The sequence below is a fragment of the Numenius arquata genome, chromosome 5, assembly GCF_964106895.1.
Source record: "Numenius arquata chromosome 5, bNumArq3.hap1.1, whole genome shotgun sequence".
Classification (NCBI taxonomy): domain Eukaryota; kingdom Metazoa; phylum Chordata; class Aves; order Charadriiformes; family Scolopacidae; genus Numenius; species Numenius arquata.
Window position 1 is genome coordinate 46,197,090 of NC_133580.1, and position 20,601 is coordinate 46,217,690.

The window sequence follows — 20,601 nt, forward strand, 5'->3', positions numbered from 1 at the left end:
CTTTGCAGCGCTCCTCCTTGCAGCAGAAGTGTATTATAGATATTTATATATATTTATAATATTTAGATACTGTGTATGGTCAGACATCCCAGCTCGACTCGGGTTTTGCAACTCTTCCTTCTTTCAAATGAAACAAGATGCACGACGACACCCCAACCTTGCCTGCGCCCCGCAGGTAGAGCAAAACAGTTTTGGCAGCTTCCCCAGTGGAGAAAGCAGTCCTGACCAAGAGGCTCTGTGAAGCGAGCGTCATGGAGAAGCTTCTCATCCCTCTCTCCTTCCCTCCTGTTCGTTCCCTTGCCCCCACCCCACCCCTCCGTCCCCTGGCCACCCGTCCCTCGTGCTGCCAGCATGGGCTTTACACCGTCGCCCCCAGCATGGCATCTGTCCCCGTCAGGATCTCATTCTGGTTGGAATCCAGTCCAAAAAATTTGACCTTGAGTCCGTCAACAGGGTGAACCACGGGCACCAGAGTGATTTTGGGAAAAGTCCTGGTGGCGAGCTCAAAGCGGCTAGTGCTAGCCAACTCAATGGCCAGCGCCTTGAGGAAGAGCTTGGCCAGGTGCTTGCCCAGACAGGTCCGTACGCCTCCTCCAAAGGGGAGGTAGTGGAACCTGCCGTCCTTATCCTCGCTGCGACCCTGCCCAAAGCGGTCAGGGTCGAAGACGTCCACATCCTTGAAGACAGGGGCGGTGTCGTGGGTGTCCCGGATACTGTACATGACACTCCAGCCTTTGGGGATTTGGAAACCCTGCAGAAAAGAGGGAAGGGGTGGAGAGAAAACCAGAGCAAGTCAACCCTACTGCAAAGAGAGAGGGAGTGGGAGGACAAGATAAAGCCATTTTGCTTTGTCTGCTTTTTCCCATTTTCTTTGGGTTTATTACTCCATTGCTATTTATTTTCTTTGCGGTCACTGGCAGGAATCGCCTACCAGAAACCCCACAGTGCTCGACTGCCACTGGGGAAATGGAAGCAGCTTTTCTCGCGCCCGTGCCATGCCCCACGCGCCAGCCAGCCCTCCCCAAAGCATCCCATGGCTTTGCTCACACCCCGCTGCCTGTCAGCCCCACACACCCAACGCACATGTCAGGGCCTGGGCGATGAGAAACGGGGTGGATTTATCATCCCCTGAGCACTTTAAAAGGTTTCCGACTCAAATCATTACATTAGTAGGATTTACAGCAACAAGCCAGGTCTCAAAATTTTGTTTTGCTAGTAGGAAATTCCAGCCACTGCGGTGAGTAATCCGCCTGTCATCCAGAAGCCTGGAGATGCCCTTTGCAGTAAACCTTTCCCTTGTCACACCCCAGTTTAGTTTTTGGCGTCAAACATTGTCACGAGTTGCTCTTTGAAGCACCACGCCTGTCTCCTCTTTGACAGCTCAAGTGCATCCCTTCCCTGCCATGGGCCACATCCCATCACCCTCCTCTGAATCCGGAGCAATTCCACCTCCCATCACCAGCAGGACCTAATTTGTCCTCCCTGAGGTCTCATCTAAGCCAGGCTCATGCAAGCTTTGCAAAAAGATGCAGAAAGCTGTTTTGGGGAGCTCACAGTGCAGCTGCACCCTGAGGAGACAGCAATACTCACATCCAGCTCGAAGGTTTGCAGCACTGTCCGGTACCCCCCGGAGATGGGGGTGAAGAGGCGAAGCACCTCCTTGATGACGCAGTCCAGGTAGTGGAGGCTGTTGATGTTGTCAAGCCGGAGGGAGCCCTCACAGATGCAGCCGTTGTGGAGGATGCCCTTGCTGCGCAGCTCCTCTCGCAGCTTCTCCAGGACCCGGGGGTGTTTGAGGAGCTGCATGATCAGAGAAGTGCTGGCACTGGCGGTGGTGGCATAGGCAGCAAAGATGAGCTCTAGGGTGCCATCCTAAAAGGTAAGAGGAAAGCCAGGGTAAGACACAAGGAATGGACAGACAGACAGGCCAGCAGCCATGGCACGTCAAGGGACAGGCATGCAAGCTGCCACAGGGCACTTTTTTCCCCCAACAGCTCTTCAGTCTGGTCATGTCTAACTGCACAGGTCCTGGACACGCACACCAGGAAACTTCCCACAGAGGCTTGGAGGATACTGAGGGCCAAACAGGCAGGAGAGAAAGCCCTGAGGATGGCTCTTGATAGCACATGAAGGATAAGTTATGCCATGACCCTGCTGCAGATAACAACCTGCCAAGGGCTCCTTTGCCCTGCAAAGAAGGCACCATAAAACTGGATGGGTCAAGGGGTGAAGTTGTTCAAGGCTGAAAGCTTCAGCAAACTTGTACAGTCTTTTGATATCCCCTGGAAATGCTTTTTAGAAAAGACTGAGCATGATCTGCAAAAAAATACAGCCCATAGGAAAGCAACTGGCTTGTTGGCACCATAGTCCACCAGACCAGGAGTCACCTGCAGCTCCAACAACACTTTGTGGTCCCCCAGCTCCCACTGACCATCTCAAGTCTGCCCCAAAAAATCCTCCTTACATCAGCTCACACTTTACTCTTTGGGGACCCCCTGCCCTGAGCACAGTAAAGACAAGGTGACCATGGGGAAGATCTTTACCTTCAGCTCCTGCATGGTTAACTCCTTGCCATGCTCTTTACCACTCTCTATCAGGATGTCGAGTGCATCAGCGTAGTCCTTGCCCTGCGTGTTCTGCAGTTTCTCCTGGATGGCTTTCTCCAGCCCCTTCTGCAGCGTCTCACGTGCCCGGATGCCCTGTGGAGCCAGAAGCCATCAGACCATGCAGGACACAACACTAGTTGGACAAGCAGTTGGACTAGATGATCGCTGTAGGTCACTTTGAACTGAAATCCATTCTATTCTATTCTATTCTAGCACCACCATCCCCAGCCCAGCATTCCCAGGAGCTGGAGACATGCTCAGGACAACATGTCTAAGTAATACATGGAATTGCAGATGCTTAAAGAGAAGAATAAAGATGCTAAGGTTCCCTGGGCAGGAGGAGAAAGCCCTGAGCGGGTGAGATTACAGGCAAGAGTAATCAGCACCTACATGCCAATGATAGGTCTAATGTGGGAGCCCCACTACTGCACCAGTTCACAGGCCTCTGGCTCACCCTGGGATGTATGGCAGTCCCTGGGAAAATTGTCTCTCAAAGGAAAGTCAATTCATCTGAAAGCATCCTCTTCCTGGGAGTGTAATGGGCTTCCCAAGCAATTTTATCACCTGGTCTCAGTAAAGCAATTCCTATCTGAGTGCGGCTGCAGTGAGCCAACCTGCTGCTGAAAATGGTTGGTCTCGTTCATGTGGTGAAATAACAGTAACAAAATTTCCAGTGAGAACCACAAAAATAAATTTTAACCCCCTGAATTTCTGTTAGCAAAATTCCCCATGAAAAAATATAAAATTTTGCCTCTGTTTCTTATTGGTTTTTGTTTGCATCATTCACCAGAAGATGACAATAGTTCATGAAATTAGAATGTCCACTGACCTGTTTCACCCTGGGGACAGGAGGGAATTAACAGGAGAAGGGTCCCACAAACAAAAAAAATACAGCAAAAGTGCTGAATTTATCACTGTTACAAATGAGGAAAAATTACCCATTAAATCTGGGCAAATCCTGATTATGTTCTCTCTTGCATCAAACTGCACAGTCCCTAGCACTCTAAAAACCTATGAATGGATCTCCCTCTCCACTACACAGAAACAAGACTTTGTACTCCCAAAATGGACCTGCTTCAGAGGGCAAGAATACATCCCACCAAGAACCTGTAGAGATGCGTATTAGCCACCATCCCATTAATCCAAATTATTTGATGTTATTGGCTGGTGGAGCGCTCATCCCAAATCTCTTACCCTCCTGTAGCCGCTGAAGGGCAGATCCACAGGCAAGGAGAAGACATTCTCCACGAACTGCTGGTAGACCTCGAAGAGGCGGTTGAGCTCCTCATCAGGGATGCGGAAGCCCAGCAGGACACGGATGGCCATGCGGAAGGTGAGCTTCTGGGTCTCGTGGTAGACATTGATGGACTCAGGGTTGCTGCTCCAGGCCCGAAGGGTGTCTTTGATCACCAGCTGGATCTTGGGGAGATAGCTCTCCAGTGCCTCATGGCTGAAAATTTTGGAGAAAACCTACAAAACAGAGTGAGCAGAGATTTCTACACAGTTCCAACACCCTCGTTTTTGCCTTCTCTAGTAACCAGCTTCTGTCCATAAAAATGGACATCACAGGTCCACTTAGCAGAAGACTCATTATCATCCCGAATTCATCATACAGCATCACCAATTTCTAAAATAGCTGCCAAAAAAGGTCAGTGGAGAAATATCAGCTGACAGATCCTCTGCAGGGTGATCCCTGCCACAACCATCACAAATGATGGGCATTAACATGGTGCAAAGCAGAGACAGGAGCTAACGCTTCACCCTGCACACAGCAGGACCAACGGAGCCAGCTTTCCCACAGCTCCGTGTCTCATGGCTCCCAGTTACATTCAGCCCAAGATTCAGATGCCACTAATACATCTCTTCCACGGGGATTCTCTAGTGTCTAACATTATGGTTGTGCACACACACAGATACAGGCAAGCTTTTTCTCTCAATGGGAAGTATTTGCAGTTTCTCCCACCTATCAACCACCCTTTTTTAATATAGGTAAAAAAATAAGTAAAATAATTATTTTGAGGCATTTAGGAGCTCTGTGAAATCTGGCTGAACTTAGACAGGGCTTCGAGTGGGGAAGAGAGGCTCACACGTACGCAGAGGCTGCAATTGCACACGGCTCATTTCCTTGGGAAACCGGGCAAAGAAACTGATGTCAGCAGACAGTATTAATTTAAGGTCTGCGAGTAAACACTGTGCGGGACTGGGCCTCCCCAGGTCCCTGATGCTAACGGCTCCTTACTCCAATTTGGGCCTGGGCCCTTGCATTGCACGAGAAGCTCAGCAATGCCAGGAATGTCCCTGCAGCCCTCCCCGACGTGGCCCACAGCACACACTTTCATTCGGTATCCCCGTCGCATCCCTCCCAGAGTGTACCGGAGGAAAAAGTGCTGTTTGTTTATTTTTTATTAACCTACACACACACACACACGGGGTGGCATGCACACACGCACCTCCACATGCCAGGCCTCCGGGAAAACCAAATTAAAACAGACTCAAGGCAGGAGCTGCAAGCCTGTGCAGCCTCCACTGGTGGCCAGTTCCCGGGGGGGCTCAATGTACGGTGGTGGGGCTGCAAAGTTATCAAACCAACAAGAGGAGAGAAATCAAAGCCGCCCCCTCTTTCCATGAGCACCGGACTCGCTGGAGCTGTAAATGTGAGAATTTCCTTCGCAGTCAGCACTCAAAAGGGAAAGGTAACATTTTCCTGGCTGCGACCCCTCATTGCTAATGCACATCAGTCGCTGGGAGTTTGTTTGGTGAAATAACATCTCTGTCCCCTCGCAGCCCTGGGCAGGAGGCTCGACAAGAGCCACTTCATAACAAGCTGCACTCAGGCTGAGCCCCGAGTAAAACTCATCACACAATACATGGTGGGGCAGAGCTCAGAGGCTCCCTGTGGGAATACCAGCATGCAAACGGGATGCTAGGAGGAGTGCTGGGAGAGAAAATGCAAGCAGACCAACGGACAGATCTGCCTGCAGACAGCCAGCCATCTCCAGATGGCTATGCAGAGCACAGGCATGAATGAACAGAACAGAGGAATGAAAGAAGGAACAGTGGGGCCATGGCGAGATCACAGTGAGGGCGCAAGATGGTGTGGCTGCTGCTTTCTGTCACCTCTCTGTGCTTCACAAGCTATATTTAAGCCTGGAAAGGGCAGCCATGCTCAGGCAGACTTGCCTGTGTAAGGAGGTAAAAAAGTAGCCACTCGGAAAAGAAAAGCTGGAGATGCTAAAGCTGAGCCCCTCAGCTGCCAGGGGAAGATATGAAGGGAGCTGGGAAAGGGGCAGTTCCTGGTGGCCATGAGCAGGACACCAGGCTTTGATGCAGTGCGGCTGGAGGAGAGCTGGCAGCCACAAGCTGCTCAACAGGGATGGGACAAGACCTTTTGAGTGGGGCCAACAAAGGGACACCAGTGTCTCCCCATCCGGCTCGTGTCTGCCCTTTATCCATGCTGAGGGGTTTGAGATAAGGACTAAGGCTCCCAGTGAAGCACGCCACTCTCCCCAAACGCTTCGTGTGCATTTGTTTCTCCAGCTGAAAGCAGAGCTGATGAGGGGACAGCCTCCACTTAAGGAGCCCTGAGGCTGCAGCCCTGCTTGGAGCCAACATCCTGATTGAGGTGGCCCCTGGGGCTCCCAACCTGGGGCAAACCCCATCATCCCTCAGCTCTGCCCAGCATCTGGGCACTCTGCCCACAAAGCAAAGTGCTTGGGGACCCCCTGCACACTGCAAAAAGCACAGCAGCCCAAGAAATGCCTTTGGTCCTGCTGTGTAAAACTGCTGCGATGGTGCAGAGACCCAGCACAGGGACAGACCCACACCCTGTGGACCAAGCCAGACTCTGAAGAGGAGAGTGCCTTTCCCAAGGAGCGATGTGCAGTGAAGGTGCAGAGGAGAGGACACTCAAGAAGAAAAGGCTGAGCCCCTATGGAGGTCAACACACCATCTGCCCAGCCTGAAAAAGAGTGAGCATTTGGCACTGGGAGACTGAGGGGGGGAATTTTTTTTCTTTTTTTGCTCTTTTTTGACCTGTCCTTTTACTACCAGGCTCCTCCAGCCCCAGCCAGCTGTATCGCACATCTGCCAGAGCCTGCAGCTCCCGGCCATGGGGCCGGACGACATCACGAACCCCAGCCACGCTGCCGGCTCGCTGCAACGTCCCGTCCGCTCACCGCCTCTGTGCTCCACGCCGCCTAATCCCAGATGTCAGCGGATCCTTCCCCAGCCAGACACAAGTCTGGATCCCCTTCCAGTCACCTCCAGTTCAACCCTGCATCTTTCCAGTTGATTAAAAAGGAGGAAAAGGCAGCCAACTTTCCCCGACAAACCTCGGCGCGTTTCTAGCCTAAAATTCCTGCGCCCTCTAGTGAAGCCAAGCCGAATGGCTCAGCCACTTGCCGGAGCAAGACCAGGCAAAGCCAAGCAGCACCAGTGCAAAAAAAAAAAGTTGCTCCACGGCTGCCAAGAGGCAAAATTATCTCTAAGGGGATGTCCAGCTCTGCTAACACTGAGATGCAATAGCCCAGCCGCGGTGGGGGTCCAGTCGGCTAGCCTCGGCAGCAGTGCCGGAGCAGTGGCCAGGACTTTGGCGGATGCTGGAAAGAGCCCCCGTTTTTTTCACATTTCGGTATGTCCCAAAAGAGCCAAGTCTGGGGATTTGCTCCATTCAGGGGCATTCATTCACACCCACACACGTGCATTCACTCTGCACTGAGGGAGACACCACCACCCAGTAAGCCTGGCTGGAAACTCCTGAGTCCATCTCATAGTGGAAACAGGATATTTAAAGATTTATAGTCTTCCTAAGTCAGAAAATACATTCCCAGTGTCACAGCTCCAGGATCTCCTGCAGAGGTCCAGCTCCGTGTGACAGCAAACTGCCCCTGGTCCTGGCTGGAGAATACCCCAGCCCCGTCCTTAAACAACACTGAAGATGAGAGGACATTCAAGTGAAGAGCCCTGAGCTTCAACCCACAGCGTTTTCATGCATAGCAAAGACTTTGTTTAGTGGCTGGGGTGAAGAGGATTTAGCAGGGACAATGCTCTTCATTGTGTTACCACCTCTTAGTGCCAGCTCCAAGCATCAGCTTCAGCCCCCACCTTTTGCCATCCATGATCTGCAGATGCCCCGCTCCCACCTGGCACATCAGCACAGCAAAGAGGGAATGGAGCTTTTACTTCTCTCCTCCAGGAAAAAAACTTACGTTTCGGGATCAGAAACCTGCGTCTCATCCAGCCTGCACCAGCCAGAGCTGCTAGCCCAACCAAACGAAGGCATGATTAGCATGGAGACGTTTTGACAAACCAATTTGGCACCCGCCGGCGGCTTGGCCAGTGGGACGTGTTAGGAAGCATCCAAAGCAGCGTCTCAACCTGGAGACGTACTATTTCTTTCTGTGTTTCAAAGGCCAGGCGGTGTTCGTCCCAACTCTGTCCTGTCACCACATTATAATGGATGTCTGCCTCTCTCCAGCATCAGACGCGGGGCTTCCAGACATGGAGCCCACTGCCATGCTCCAGCGGGCTTGTAAACTATGATATTTTTGGAGTGGGATGAGAAGGCTCATGGGCAGGAGGCTGCCCTGGCATCAGGAGCACAAGCAAAGCGAAAACACAGCAAAGAAGTTGTGAAGACTATGCAAGGTACCGCAAAGAGGAGAGGGCCTCCACAAAACCCCATTGCTGCCCTGACACTCTGCTCTCTATTTTTAAAGGGCTTTGCCTTTCATGGGCACATAGCAAAGATCTGATGCCTTTTCTCCCCATGCTGTAGTTGGAAAATGGCACACATGGATCACTCCAAGATCTGCCATGCTCCATCGTGGGAGGAATCCAGGCCCATTGGGAGGGAAAAGCCAAGAGTTGCAGCTCCCGACCACCTAAAATGAGCAACGCTGGGTTTGCTCCTCAAAGCATAGTGCTGCACACAGGGTGCTGGTGAGGAGCACAGGTGTCTCAGGGGAGCTGAAGGCAGCAACCTCTCCCAGGGAGAGATGCAAGAGCCCCACAAATGCTTTGACCTGTCTCCAAAGGGAGTCTGGTTACAGTAGGTGGAGTCTCCAAACTCAGACCAAGTGAAGAAAAGAAATAGAGTGCCTTTGCAAAAGGCAGTTTTACTGAAAATCAAATGATTCTCAAAAAAATGTGCTGAGAAAAATGTAAAGATCATTTCAGTGTCCTTGAGCCACGTTATGATGATCACGCACCTTTCAGGGTTGCCCATACCGCTAATTTTTTTAATTTTGTTTTTAAACATCTAGGGTTGTGGGAAACACTAACATTTCATGTTTCCACTTGAGTTCAGAATAAATATGAGACCAAGTACCCCATTTCCCAAGGGCTCAAAAATCTCCATGAATGAGCATCTCTCCTACAACCCTTCACATGTCATGGGAGGCTTTGCTTTCGAGCTGAGACCCTCTAAGAGGCTATCAGGTTAAGGGGGCTGTGATGCACAGGCTGGGGGGAAGAGCAGGGAGAAAGCAGGGACACCTTACATTTGCCTCAGCACCCCTCTCTGAAAAACTGCCTTGTATCTCAAAAAAACCCCACAATGCCAACAACAGCAAAATTCAACCAGCTATGTTCAGCAATTTAGGTTTTTTAGCCCACTTTACAGGGACACCTAAACACACTGTGGTTCTTCAGCATCTGTGGACCTACACCACCTCTGAAGCGCTGCTCCAAGTGCCCTCCCCCCGTTTATTGGCAAGGAACCAGTGCATTTGACAACAGTACAATTCACCTTACATATTGCCACCACTTTTCAAGGAGGGAATCAAACACAAGGAAGGAAAGAGAAAGAAGATATTGCATCCAAGGATAGTGTGGCAAAGAAACAGGAGCTGAGTCCAGCCAGAAGAGATTAGAAAGGTGGGATCAGCTGGCCAAAAAGAGGTCCAACAGCGCACACACTCACTGCCTGTGATTGGTGTCTTTGGCTGAAGCCAGGGAGAAGGAGCATCCTGCAAACCCACCAGGCACACAGCTGCACGGTCAGACCAGACGTTCATCAGCATCAGAAGGCCAGGTCAAGCTGGGATGGGCTATCCTGTTTGAATGGGCTATCCCATGTTAAATCCCAGATCTGTGGTGTGGAGATGAGAGTTTACCCAGTGCTAAAGAGGATGAGAGCAGCTTGCCCAGGCAGCAGGGATAATGCCCTGCTCACCACTGTGGAGCCAATGGAGGAGAATTATTAGGAGAAAAGTCACCTTTTTGCTGATCCCCTGTATCTTCCTGGAGAACAGAGCAGGGACCAAAGGGAAGGAATCCCATGCATTTAAGTAACCCAGAGTTTGGACTCTCCTGGAGACAAAGCCAGACTCAGCAAAGAAACCAGCCTCCAGTAGTCTTCCACAGGAGCGCTTAGACCTCGGTTGTGCCAAGTGCTCCATGGGCTGGGAGCTGAGCAGAGCACAAGGGGCAGCAGCACAAGCAGAGGGGATGAGAGGGAACCCTTCACCCTATGATGCAGCTTGACCCTCGCCCCATGATTCAGCCTGCTCCATCCCAAAGATGAAATAAATACACCTTTCTGAGCACATATTTGTTTCTTGGCAGAAACAGAGGAAGACGCTTGGAAAAGCACTTCCTCCAGAAGCTCTGCCACCAAAATCCTGAGTAAGGTTTTGTAAGACCTCTGTGCATCATATGGGGATGAGCACACATCTGATGGTGCAGATGTCCCTACTTCTGAACGTACGAGCTCCTGCTGACTATCAGAGGCCTCTTCTGAGCTTTAAACTAAGCCCAGGGAGGAGATGACAAGGGCTGAGATGACCTAAGGCCACCCTACAAAATTAAGGAGAAGATAGTTTGAGAGCAAGTTGACTGAGAGAGAGATATATTTAGTGAGAGAAGTGCCACCTGAGAAGTAATGGAGAGCATCATTAATCTGAAACAAAGTACCTAGTCCCCAGAGGGATGAGCAGGATATTACGAACCACAACTCAGCAGGTTGCTTGAGCTGCTTGGAAGGATGGAGTATGATGCAGTAGAAAAACAAAGTTACACAAAGACAGTGTTGGATGGATCCTAAGTCTGAAAAGCTCTCTCCCACGTCTGGGATTTGCTCCTGGCATCCCCCATTCCTCTCTAAAGTGGAGTGTGGACCCATGCAGAGCTATGGGCTGCAGATTGCAGTTCCACCCAGCACAGAGCGCTGAAGCCCAAGGAGGGCTTTCATCTTCTCCATGCCTAACAGGACAACAGCTTCCATCCCAGACAACTCAAAAAGGGAGAGAGGTTCAGCTCACAGGGTATCGTGCAGCTCCTGAGCTGTAACCATGCTCAGACACAGCACTGATTTTCAAAGCAGGGTCTGAGCTTGCAGGTCATTTTGGGGTGGAAGGCGCTACGAAAACGCACGAAATTTGTCTTTCAGCCAGGAGCGCCTGTGCTTTGCGTTTTTTTTTTAATCCATTGGAATTACTCTGGATTTACACCACTGTAGATGACAGCGCTATTTGGTCTAAAGTCAATGAGCCAACCTAGCTGACAAATTCTTCCCCAAGACCGCAAGCGGGAGCCCTCCTCCATCAATGAAGGCCTTTTCTCTGGCTCCAGTGGCATTTGCCCATGGGTCAACAGCCCGACACGGACATGCCGAGAAGGAGCTGGAGCCAGGCCAGCGGATGGCAGCTGGAATCCAGCCCACTCAAGCTGATTGATATGATCGGGCGGGGGCTCGGATGGAAGGGGATGGTTTCTTTTCCACCGTGGGATTTACAAGTCACACAGAGGAGGGGGGGGGGGCTGGGTGAAATGAAAAAAAAAAAAAAAACCAAAATGAAACCAATTAAAAAAAACCCTCTTAACGACTTGGGTCAGGGTTTTTTGTAGTATGAAAGGTACATGCCCGCCGCCTCCCATCCCTCCTTCCTCCTCCCACCCTTCTCCCCCATCTCTCTCCTTCCCTCCCTCCCCCACAGTCCAGCCCACAGCAGCTGGTTTATATTTGGTTGTAAATTTATGGCCCCTTTTGTGTTCTTAATCCTCTTGCAAACTATATTAAAGCCTCAGACCTTTCTACTTGGTGCTAATAAGCTCAACACTTGTATGCCTCCAAGGCAGAACATTAATTGTGGTGTGTTAATGAATGATGTAGTTTTGGACAGTGAGACAAAACAGGCCGTTTCGCTGCACCACTGTCTGCTTCCTCCTCAAGTCTCTGGGTCTAGGATGTCTACCCAGCCCACTGACTGCTTTTATTTTATTCTTTCTTTTCCTTTTTTAAGTCAGCTGTGCCTATTTTGGGATTACTATGCTGGAACAGAGCATGGGCCCAGCAAGTCCAGCGCTCTCCTGCCAAGGCTGGATGCTTCCGAGGAAAGTCTGAGTCCCACCTTCCCCATGCACTGTAGCACACCCATGCCAGCAGCACGTATCCTGCATGGGGAAACTCCTTCCTGGCCCCGGGCACTGCTCAGTCTCTACCTAAAACCTAAGGGCCGTGCGTCCTGGCCATTTCCAATTCCCATCTCCTTTTCCACTGAGGTGCTGGGGTCCCTCGCGGGCAGAAGTACAGGATCACCTCCCCCTCTGTTTGCTGAACTTCAACTTCCCACTGGTCTTACACCCATAAAACCAGAGCCCACGCCATCACCATGCCTAAGAGCAGATTTGCTTTGCCTTCATTACAAGGATACCCCATTGACCCAGGGACTGACACTTCCAAAAGACACACATGGTAAATTTGGAGCGACTGCACTGGGTTTTCATAGGTATAAATGAGAGCTCATGGGTAAAAATGGGTGTCTACAAGGACAGATCTAGGGTAAGATGTGAGAAGGACTGAGTGAACAGCTAGGCTGGAGCAGGGTACAGCACAGGTGGCATGATGGTGCCACTAAAACAGCGCCAGAGACGGAAGTGTGGAGCAAGGAGCACTCTCAGCCAGGCACAGTTCCTGGTCACCTCTTCCTCATGAGTTACTGTAGGAGAGCATGAGCTCCCCTCCGTCAAGACACATCACATCTGACACCAAGGAATGACATGAAATGGAGAGAGGCAGGGATCTGACACCAAAAAGCCAGAGCAAAGACATGGCCATGCTCAGCCAGATGCAAGAGTAACATGGATGCTCATCCCAGTGACCTGCAAGGTGATTTTTGAGACAAAAATGCCACCACAGAGGAATAAGTTGCCTTCACTACAGCACGGGTGGCCCAGGTTCTCTGACATCAATATAAACTCCGTGACCCAACAGCAGTAACAGCCTCTCAGTAGATATTTAGCTCAGGAGGGAGGCTGAGAAGTTTTGGGTTGCTTTTGTTTACTACCTGTAAACTGTTCTTATCGACCAGCTTCATCTCAGGCCAAGGACAGAGCCAACACTGATGACATCTGCAATAAAGCGATACCCCTGACGCAGGCAAGCCCTGCTCCTAGCCCCGTTCTCACCTTCCGTCCCACCCCACAAGCTGTCACATCCCTAGGCAAAGTTGACTTTATACCCAGAGACCTCCTCCCTAATAATTGGAGAGTTCATTTCCCAAAAGGGTGAAGTTTTATCCGCTTTATATTAACTTTGACAGCTTCCTGCAGGGGAGCTTTAATAAATAGGGGATGAGAAAGCAGAGAGCTGCCATAGCTACCAGCTCGTTAATACAGCTTTGTTCCTCCTGAGCACCATCCACATGTGCATCTTGGAGTCCTTTATCAACAGATATGGGATTAAAGCCTCTGGGATGGAGAAGAGGATATTCATCTGCTTTATGGAAGGGGATATTGAATCTGTACAAGATCCTGTGAAGGAGCTGAGGTAGGGAAACAGCAAACCTGAGATAAGAGCTCCAGCACCTGAATTGTCTGCCCCAGCTCTGATCCCATCACCATCATGGGCAAAGTGTCCTACAGCAGATCCAGTAGTGACAGCTGTGGTTTGCTGGTCTTGAAGTTACGTCAAAAAGCTAAATCTCTTTGGAAGCTCTGCAATATGTGGCCAGCAAAACAGCTTGATTTCAATGGCAAGCAAGCAGAAACATCATGCAAGAACACGTTGGGTTTAAAGCTCTTTGCTAGAGCTTGTCTTCACATTTCAGCGGCAATCTGTCCCATCAAGAGGAGATCATGGCTCAATTGCCAGGAAATGACGAAATAGTATCTGCCATTGCTGCTGCAAATAAGTGCAACTCCACTGGCTTTTAGAAAGATGACAAGGACTTATCACAGATGGTGACCATGTAAGGGTTGGTGGAACAAGCGCTAGAGATGACCCCAATGGCTGGAGTTGCAGCAGAGGGTGAGCACATGGGGTTTCACGCTCCACCTTTTGTCATGTTGGCTAGGACCCTCACAACCGGCCTCACGAAAAATTATACCTCATATAACATTTCTGGTAAGATCAGAGAAAAAGCCACTTAAGAGCAAGTGAAGGTTCAAGCTCAGACATGAGGTACAAAATAGAATTTGAGGTAGATGGAGCTACTGCTCCAGACAGCTGCACAATGCTTTAAACTGAATTATCACCAACCTAAAAAGTTTCCCAGGAAATTCTACTGCTTTTTTCCATGGAACTTTCAGAATGCTCCAACTGTTTTAATATTTCTGTTAATAATAGCATCCTTACTATGAAAGTTGGTGAAGTATGTGAAAATTACGGTCTTCTGCCAACAGGTTCTTTCCTCCATTCCCCAGAGGGTCAAGAGGAAGGTACGGTCTGGGTACCTGAAAGAAAAACTTCTACTGAGAAGGAGCAAGTTTAAATCTTAAATCTCATGCTTCCACCCCGGACCTCTCACAGTCTCAGCAGCAGGGTGGGGAGAGTTCAAAGTCAGTGCCATTGAACAGCAACAAAAGCTCAGAGCTAATGAACTCAAAAGACACTGGCAATTTCTGCCAGTAGAAGGCACCCGGCCTGGAAAAAGCTTTAATCTGGTCATCGCAATCTCACCAAGAACAAAACAATCTATTTTCTTCCTCTTAGAAGCAGGTTCACCTTATCTCCACGTGCGCAACTCACTTAGTCCAGGGCAGGGGACGGTTTGCGTAAGGGAAAAGACGATTCAAGCAGCTGCCGGGCTCAGGAAGCACCCAAAGGTACATGACCCATGAGATGCTCAGCCCCAGGGAAACAGTAACTGAGAGGAGAACAAGTGAAGGAGTCAGAATAATGTCCCATTTTCAAAGGGAAGGGAAACAGTTGAGCCCAGCGTACCCAACCCCGCACTGCTGAAAGAGAAAGCTTAAAAAATAATTAGCTACTTTAGTATCCCCAGTCCCGGTGATATGGGGAAAGCGTTTGCTCTTGGGCATGCTAGAGCTCAAAGCAGAGGCAAAGTGTGCGAGCAGGAGCAGGCACAGCTGGCAAGGGTCATCCCAGGACGGTGTTTTGCCAGAGTACCTGTTCTCAGGAGGCCTTAGCCATCCCTTAAGCAAGAACTAGGATCCTTGCCAGCTTGGGATCACATGTGATGCCAAAAATCGGGAAGGCAAAAGGGTTTTGAGGAGGAGAATGGAGATCCAGACCAGACTTTGGGCTGGGAAAAATCTGGAAGCATTGGGATTCACAGTTCAGGGTGGAACATATATTTCCCACTGGATAAAAAGACAGAAGTGAGAAAATCAGGTATAAATACCAAGGGAGAGAGGCTCTCCCTTTTCTATGCTGCTGGTATTGCTCCTTGCTGGTGCTGGCACTCCCCATTTGAGCTGTGGTACAAATTACAAGTCCATCAGGATACCACAGAGGTCAGGCCTCCCTTTTCCATGACCCTGTTCCCATAACCCACGCTCTCCTCGCCTCCCCCAGTGTCTATTCCTGAGGTCTGAATTCTGTGGTTTTATTAAGGCAATTGCAGCCAAAGGCCTTCAGCTACCCAGTTTTCAGTAGCAAAAAAGTATCTTGCTGTGCAGGAGATAAAAGAAGCAGCAAAGGAGTGTAGAAGCACCTTCAAATCACTGGTGGCTGCTACTAAAACCTCCCTTAGTAGGAAATAAATAGGAACCAAAGCTGCTGCCTTCCTCCTGCTGCCGGAGGAAACAGCATTGGTCCCCCTTTCCTTGCACCTCTCCTGCCGCAAATTATGTTCCATGATGGGAGGAGCCCCATGAACTTATCGCCTTTTCTCTTTGACAGCAAGGTTGAAAAAAATATTTCCCTCCTTAAGAAGGAAAAAAAAAAAAAAAAAGTAGCCCAAGCAAAGGGAGGTAGGGATTGACACCACGTTTCTTGTGGTAGCTTGAGACTCGGCTGCCAGCACATTAAAAAATGTAACTAATGGTTGTCACGGGGTGTTTGTTTTCTCATCTTCTCCCCCCAGGAGAAAAGAGCAAGGGACTGGGTTTGATAGGAATTTTATAGAAAAATATACGTCAAAATAGGAAATCCTGCTGGAGCAGAGAGAGGAGAGTGGACCTTGCTTCGGGGCAGGGACTGGGACAGCCTCTTGGCGCTGGGTACTACACTCCCCTTGCCGGGAACGCTGTCTGGGCACCACGGAGAGGGGGGCAGGCACATTACCTTCACCCCAAATCCACTGCAAGCCCTGACCCAGCTGGTAAAATGCCTCCTGTGGAGGATGGGATGTGAAAGCCATCATCCATGCCGCCATGCCAGCGTGCCCAGGCTGTCATCTTTGCCACTGCCTTTGCTGATGGGGGAACATGAGGATGATCCCCCACATCTGTTTGGGCTCAACGCCCCCTGAAACTAGGCTGTCCTGTGATACCTGCCTGCCACAGGGCCTGTAATGAGGGTCTCATGCCGGCACCACCGAGGGGGTGAGGCGAGGCAAGGCCGCAGAGGGTCTCAACCCCCCTCAACCAGCTCAGTATCCCCCCTGTGCTTCATCCCGGGACCTCCATGAGGACCCCAATTTCCCTGAAATCCAGTGCAACACTCAGCATCATGAGACACCCACCCACCCACCCACCCAACAAGAATAAACCCCGCGGGGTGTCCCCACAACACCTCTTGGCGGAGCCTGAAAATGGGGGAACCGCTGCATTCGTTGCCTCCCCCCCCCCCCCCCACTCCTCTCCGCCCCACGCGGCGCTGTGCCCGCAGGTCGCATCGCCCTTTTAAGAGCCCTCTGGGACCGCGCTCGCCGCCCGGCTGACGGCAGCCCCGCCACGCTTGCCACCGGTTGCGGGGAGCTGGTGGGGAGGGGATGGGGGGGATGAGGGGGAGAGGGGCAAGCACTTCTGTCCTCAGGAGCGATCTACGGGGCAGCCCCGCCTGTGACCTCCCCCCCCCCGCTCCCCCTCTCTCCCTCTCTCATCCTCATCGCCGTTTTAAATTCCTCAAAGGCATTGAGCGGGGACACGCGGGGCGCCCATGCGGGACCTCCCACGCACGGGGGGTCCGTGGGGAGAGGGAGGGGGGGAAAGGAGAGGAGGGCAAGAGGGGAAGGAGGGAAGGGGGTTCCCGTGCCCCACACGCGCCCCCCGTCGTCCCCCTTCCCCCCCCGTCCCGCTCGCCGTCTCGCGTGGGTACCTCACCTTCCTCTTGTGGCGGTGAATGTCGCCGATGGAGTTGGCCACGGTGTTGGGCCCCAGCAGCATGCGGGTGCTGCGCGGCCACTCGGTGCTCACCAGGTGGTGCTCCCCCATCAAGATCTTCCGCACGTTTTCCGCCCCCGTCACCCGCACCAGCGGCCGCCCCAGCAAGTGCGTCTTGAAAACGTTCCCGTACTTCTCCCGCCGCGAAGACTGGAAACAGGAGCCCTGCGGGGGGGGGAACGGGGAGAGGGTGGCGGGGAAGGGGAGAAAACACGAGTGGGGGGCGGTGTTACCGCACGGCTTCTGCGCGCCCGCGCAGCTTGCACCCACGGGCGGGGAGCAGCTTAAGAGAGGCTGGGGGAGGTCGTCGCACCTGAAGGCCTAGGGGCGAAGCCGGTCGGGGTAGGGGGCAGAAACGGGGGAGAGTGGGGTAACCCCGACATCCCACTCCCGTACAGTCCGGCTCACACCGACGGGGCGCCCGGCGCTGCCCGCGGCGCGCCTGCTCTTCCTGCCGCCCCGGCGGGGGTCGGTGCCCTCCGCCCCCCTTCCTCCTCCTCTTCTACCTTTTATTTCTACCTTTACCTCCCCTGGCAGTTTTTAACCTTTTTTTCTTTTTTTTTTTTTCCTTCCTTTTTTTTTTTTTTTTTTCCTCTTTTTTCGCTCAGGGTGAATTTACTAGAAAGGCTGCAATTTGCCTAAGTAAATCTCCAGATTTGAGAGGGTTTAATAACTTTCCCACATGCTCCGGGGGCTTTTGTCGGCGAGGAGGCGGATGGAGCCGCGGGGAGGGGGGGCGCCGGGGATGTCCCCCCAAAAACCCCATCCCGAGCGGAGAGAATAGCTGCGAGCGCCGCAGCTCCGCGCCCCCGTGCTGGGTTGTGAGTGCGTGTGTTTATTTTGAAACAAAAGCGCGGTTGTGAATTTCAGATGTTCAGGTGACCCTGTTTCTTGATCTGCGTAAATATAATTAAAGTCCTTTTTGTGGCATTAATAAAGAGTTATTTGTACACCATTTCCAGGGCAGCACAAAGAGGACCTTTATGTGGGAGAAGTTTCGAATGGAGTCCAATTTATACAAAATTTTGTATTTTTAGCCCTGGACTCTGTTTGGACGGAGCCTGTGGAAAAGCGAGAACCCTTTTCTGGTCCCCCTGTAAAAATCTGATAAATTTCTTTAAAAAATAAAGCCCTATTGAGAGCGTGCGGTTAACCCCTTCGGCGCCGCTGGCGGGGAGGGGGCCGGCGGGGGAGCGGGGCCGCCGCGCCGGGCTCCCACGTTGGGGCTTCCCCGGCGGCGGGGAGGGGGGGGGGGGGGAGGAGGCGGGGGGAACCGGGGGACGCCGCAGCCTTCGCAGCCGGGAACCGCGCTGCCCTGCCCCGCCGCGGTCTGCTCTGCCGTCCCCTCCGCGGTCCCGTCAATGAAACGCGACCTTCGCTGGCGGGAGCATCCTGCCAGGCTCCCATTTGCTTATTATTATTTCTATTTCACCCTGCGAGGAGGGGTTGGGAAACGCTCGGGCTAATTTTCCTCGGGGGTTCCCTCCTGGGATGCTGCGAACCGCGGGGTGCCCTCAGCCCGACCCGCGGCTCCCCCCGCAGCGGGGCACCCCTCTGCCGCCTCCTGCCTCCTCTCCACCTCCCTTTCAATTTTTTTTTTCTCTTTTTTTGTCAGTCACCCTCTCGCAACGCGGTCCGAGGGGATCCGGCTCCGCCTGCCGCTGTTCAGCATTTAGCAAGGTTAATCCCGGGTTAATCTACCGATTACCTCCGCGGGCTTTCCCCAACACCGGACCCGAGCCGGGCGGGTTGCGAACCCGACGGGAGCAGCCCCGGGGACGCCGACAGGACGGCGCGGGGAGCGGGGGGAGCTCATTATACACAGGCGTGGGATGGCGAGCGAGTGGGACACGACTCGGGGAGTCCCCGGGCCGTGCCCGGCGACATCCACCCCGTCCCCGGGGCTAGCTCTCACCCCCGGCATTATTATTATTAATTTTTTTTTTTTTTTTTTTTTTTTCCTCAAGGATTTAGGCTGGGGAGGCGGGGAGAAAAGAAGATACTGGCAGCGCGGAGGAGACCCCGAGCTTTCTCCCCAGCACCGAGCAGCCCCCGCCGGGGCAATTTCGCAGCGCCCGGCCGGGGAGCGCAGCGCGGTGGCCGCGCCGGGCTCCCTCCGTTCCCCCCCGCCCCGCTCCCAGCCGCCACCAACCCCCGGCCCAGCTACCTCCCCAGCTCGCCGGGAACCCGCATGATGCAATCGAAAGGAAAAGAAAAAAGAAGAAGAAGGAAAAAGCCCTAAAAAAAAAAAAAAAAGCTGGTCCCAGCCCCCCTTCCAGGGAGGGAAGGGAATCCTCCTTACCTGCAGGAGCCAGTGGAAGGTTTCTCCGATTAAAGGGAATCCCATAGAGCCTTTAGGGATTGGTAGCTTGCAGGTTTTGTCGCGGGTGGCAGCCCAGCGGAGCTGCCACAGCTGTTGGGACACGGCCAGCAGTAAAGTCAGTGACACCAAGCACGCCGCGAGGGTAGCCAGTGCCGAGACGAGATCAAAACTTGCAAAAAGCATATTTGGAAGAAGGAGGAGGAGGAGGGTGGGGAGAGAAACAGCCCCTTGACAGGCACCACACTCGCACCCACACACACGCACGCACGAAAAGAGGGCGATTGCGGAGCGCACGCTAAAACCTGCCTGGGGGGTCCTTGCGCGGGGGGGCCTGGCTCGCCCCCCTCTCCGCTGGCAGGTTAGAAAAACAACAGGAAAGGGGGGGGGGGGGACACAAAAAAAGAGAAGGGGGGGAAAGGGCAAAAAGCAGTTTCTCCTCTGTCCCTGTCTGAAAACTTTGTTCTTGTTTGGAATAAACTTGACAGAGTGACACAGGCGAAAAAAAAAAAAAACAAACCACACAACACAAAGGGGAAAAAAAAAAGTTTTAAAAATAACCCCCCAAAACCAGACAGACCCCAAAAGAAGGGGGCGGGGGCAACTGAGTAGCCGAAAACTCGAGAAAAAAAAATAAAAAAGAAAAACACTGGAGTGAAAAAAAAGACCCCCAAAAGTCCAAATGCAGATGCTCTGGCTCTTGCTCGCTTTCAAGGCAAAGTCACACACACCAGAAGGGAAAAGAAAAAAAAAAAAAAAAAAAAAGGAGCGAGATTTTTAAAAATGTTAAAAAATCATAAAATAATTCAGCCACGACCTGAAGAGATGGAAGAATTAAACAGCTATATATATGTATCTACACACACAGAGCGAGACGGATCGGTTTATATCTCTATCTATATATATAAATATATCTCTATAAATACATATATCTATATATCTATATGCCGGTTATTTGTTAGCCCCAGACTTTTCACCAGACTCTGTAAAAGAGGGAAGCAGGGCTGCTAGCCCCTCTCAGTCTTAAATAGGAGTAAAAAAGAAAGTCAAATGTGTGTTTATATAGAGGCGGGGAAGCCGGGGCTGGGCTGGCCGCCAGCACGGCTGCTCCCCCCCGCACACCCACCCTCACTTCAGAGGGCTCCGGGGGAGGCGGGCCGAGCCGGG

General features: G+C 52.0%; 1 protein-coding gene across 2 annotated transcripts; it reads right to left on the reverse strand.

The window, feature by feature from the left end:
* Positions 1 to 358: 358 nt before the first annotated feature.
* Positions 359 to 19,620, reverse strand: CYP26B1 (cytochrome P450 family 26 subfamily B member 1). 2 transcript variants are annotated; one of them, XM_074147801.1, is made up of 6 exons: positions 19,417 to 19,620; positions 17,055 to 17,279; positions 3,801 to 4,076; positions 2,544 to 2,699; positions 1,591 to 1,872; positions 359 to 751 (listed from the first exon to the last, which is right to left on the reverse strand). In XM_074147801.1, the coding sequence occupies exons 1-6, from the start codon at positions 19,618 to 19,620 to the stop codon at positions 359 to 361; spliced, it is 1,536 nt and encodes a 511-aa protein (XP_074003902.1). The 2 variants fall into 2 exon arrangements, with proteins under 2 accessions (XP_074003902.1, XP_074003903.1); XM_074147802.1 differs by lacking the exon at positions 17,055 to 17,279.
* Positions 19,621 to 20,601: the final 981 nt, after the last annotated feature.

What these genes read in the sequence shown, in the direction of transcription:
- CYP26B1 (XM_074147801.1), bottom strand. Translation starts at nt 19,620, where the DNA reads ATGCTTTTTGCAAGTTTTGATCTCGTCTCGGCACTGGCTACCCTCGCG. An exon ending in TTCACCGCCACAAGAGGAAG is followed by an intron (nt 4,077 to 17,054) that starts GTGAGGTACCCA and finishes TCTGTTTTGTAG; the next exon opens with GTTTTCTCCAAAATTTTCAG. An exon ending in CCTTCAGCGGCTACAGGAGG is followed by an intron (nt 2,700 to 3,800) that starts GTAAGAGATTTG and finishes CTGGCTCCACAG; the next exon opens with GGCATCCGGGCACGTGAGAC.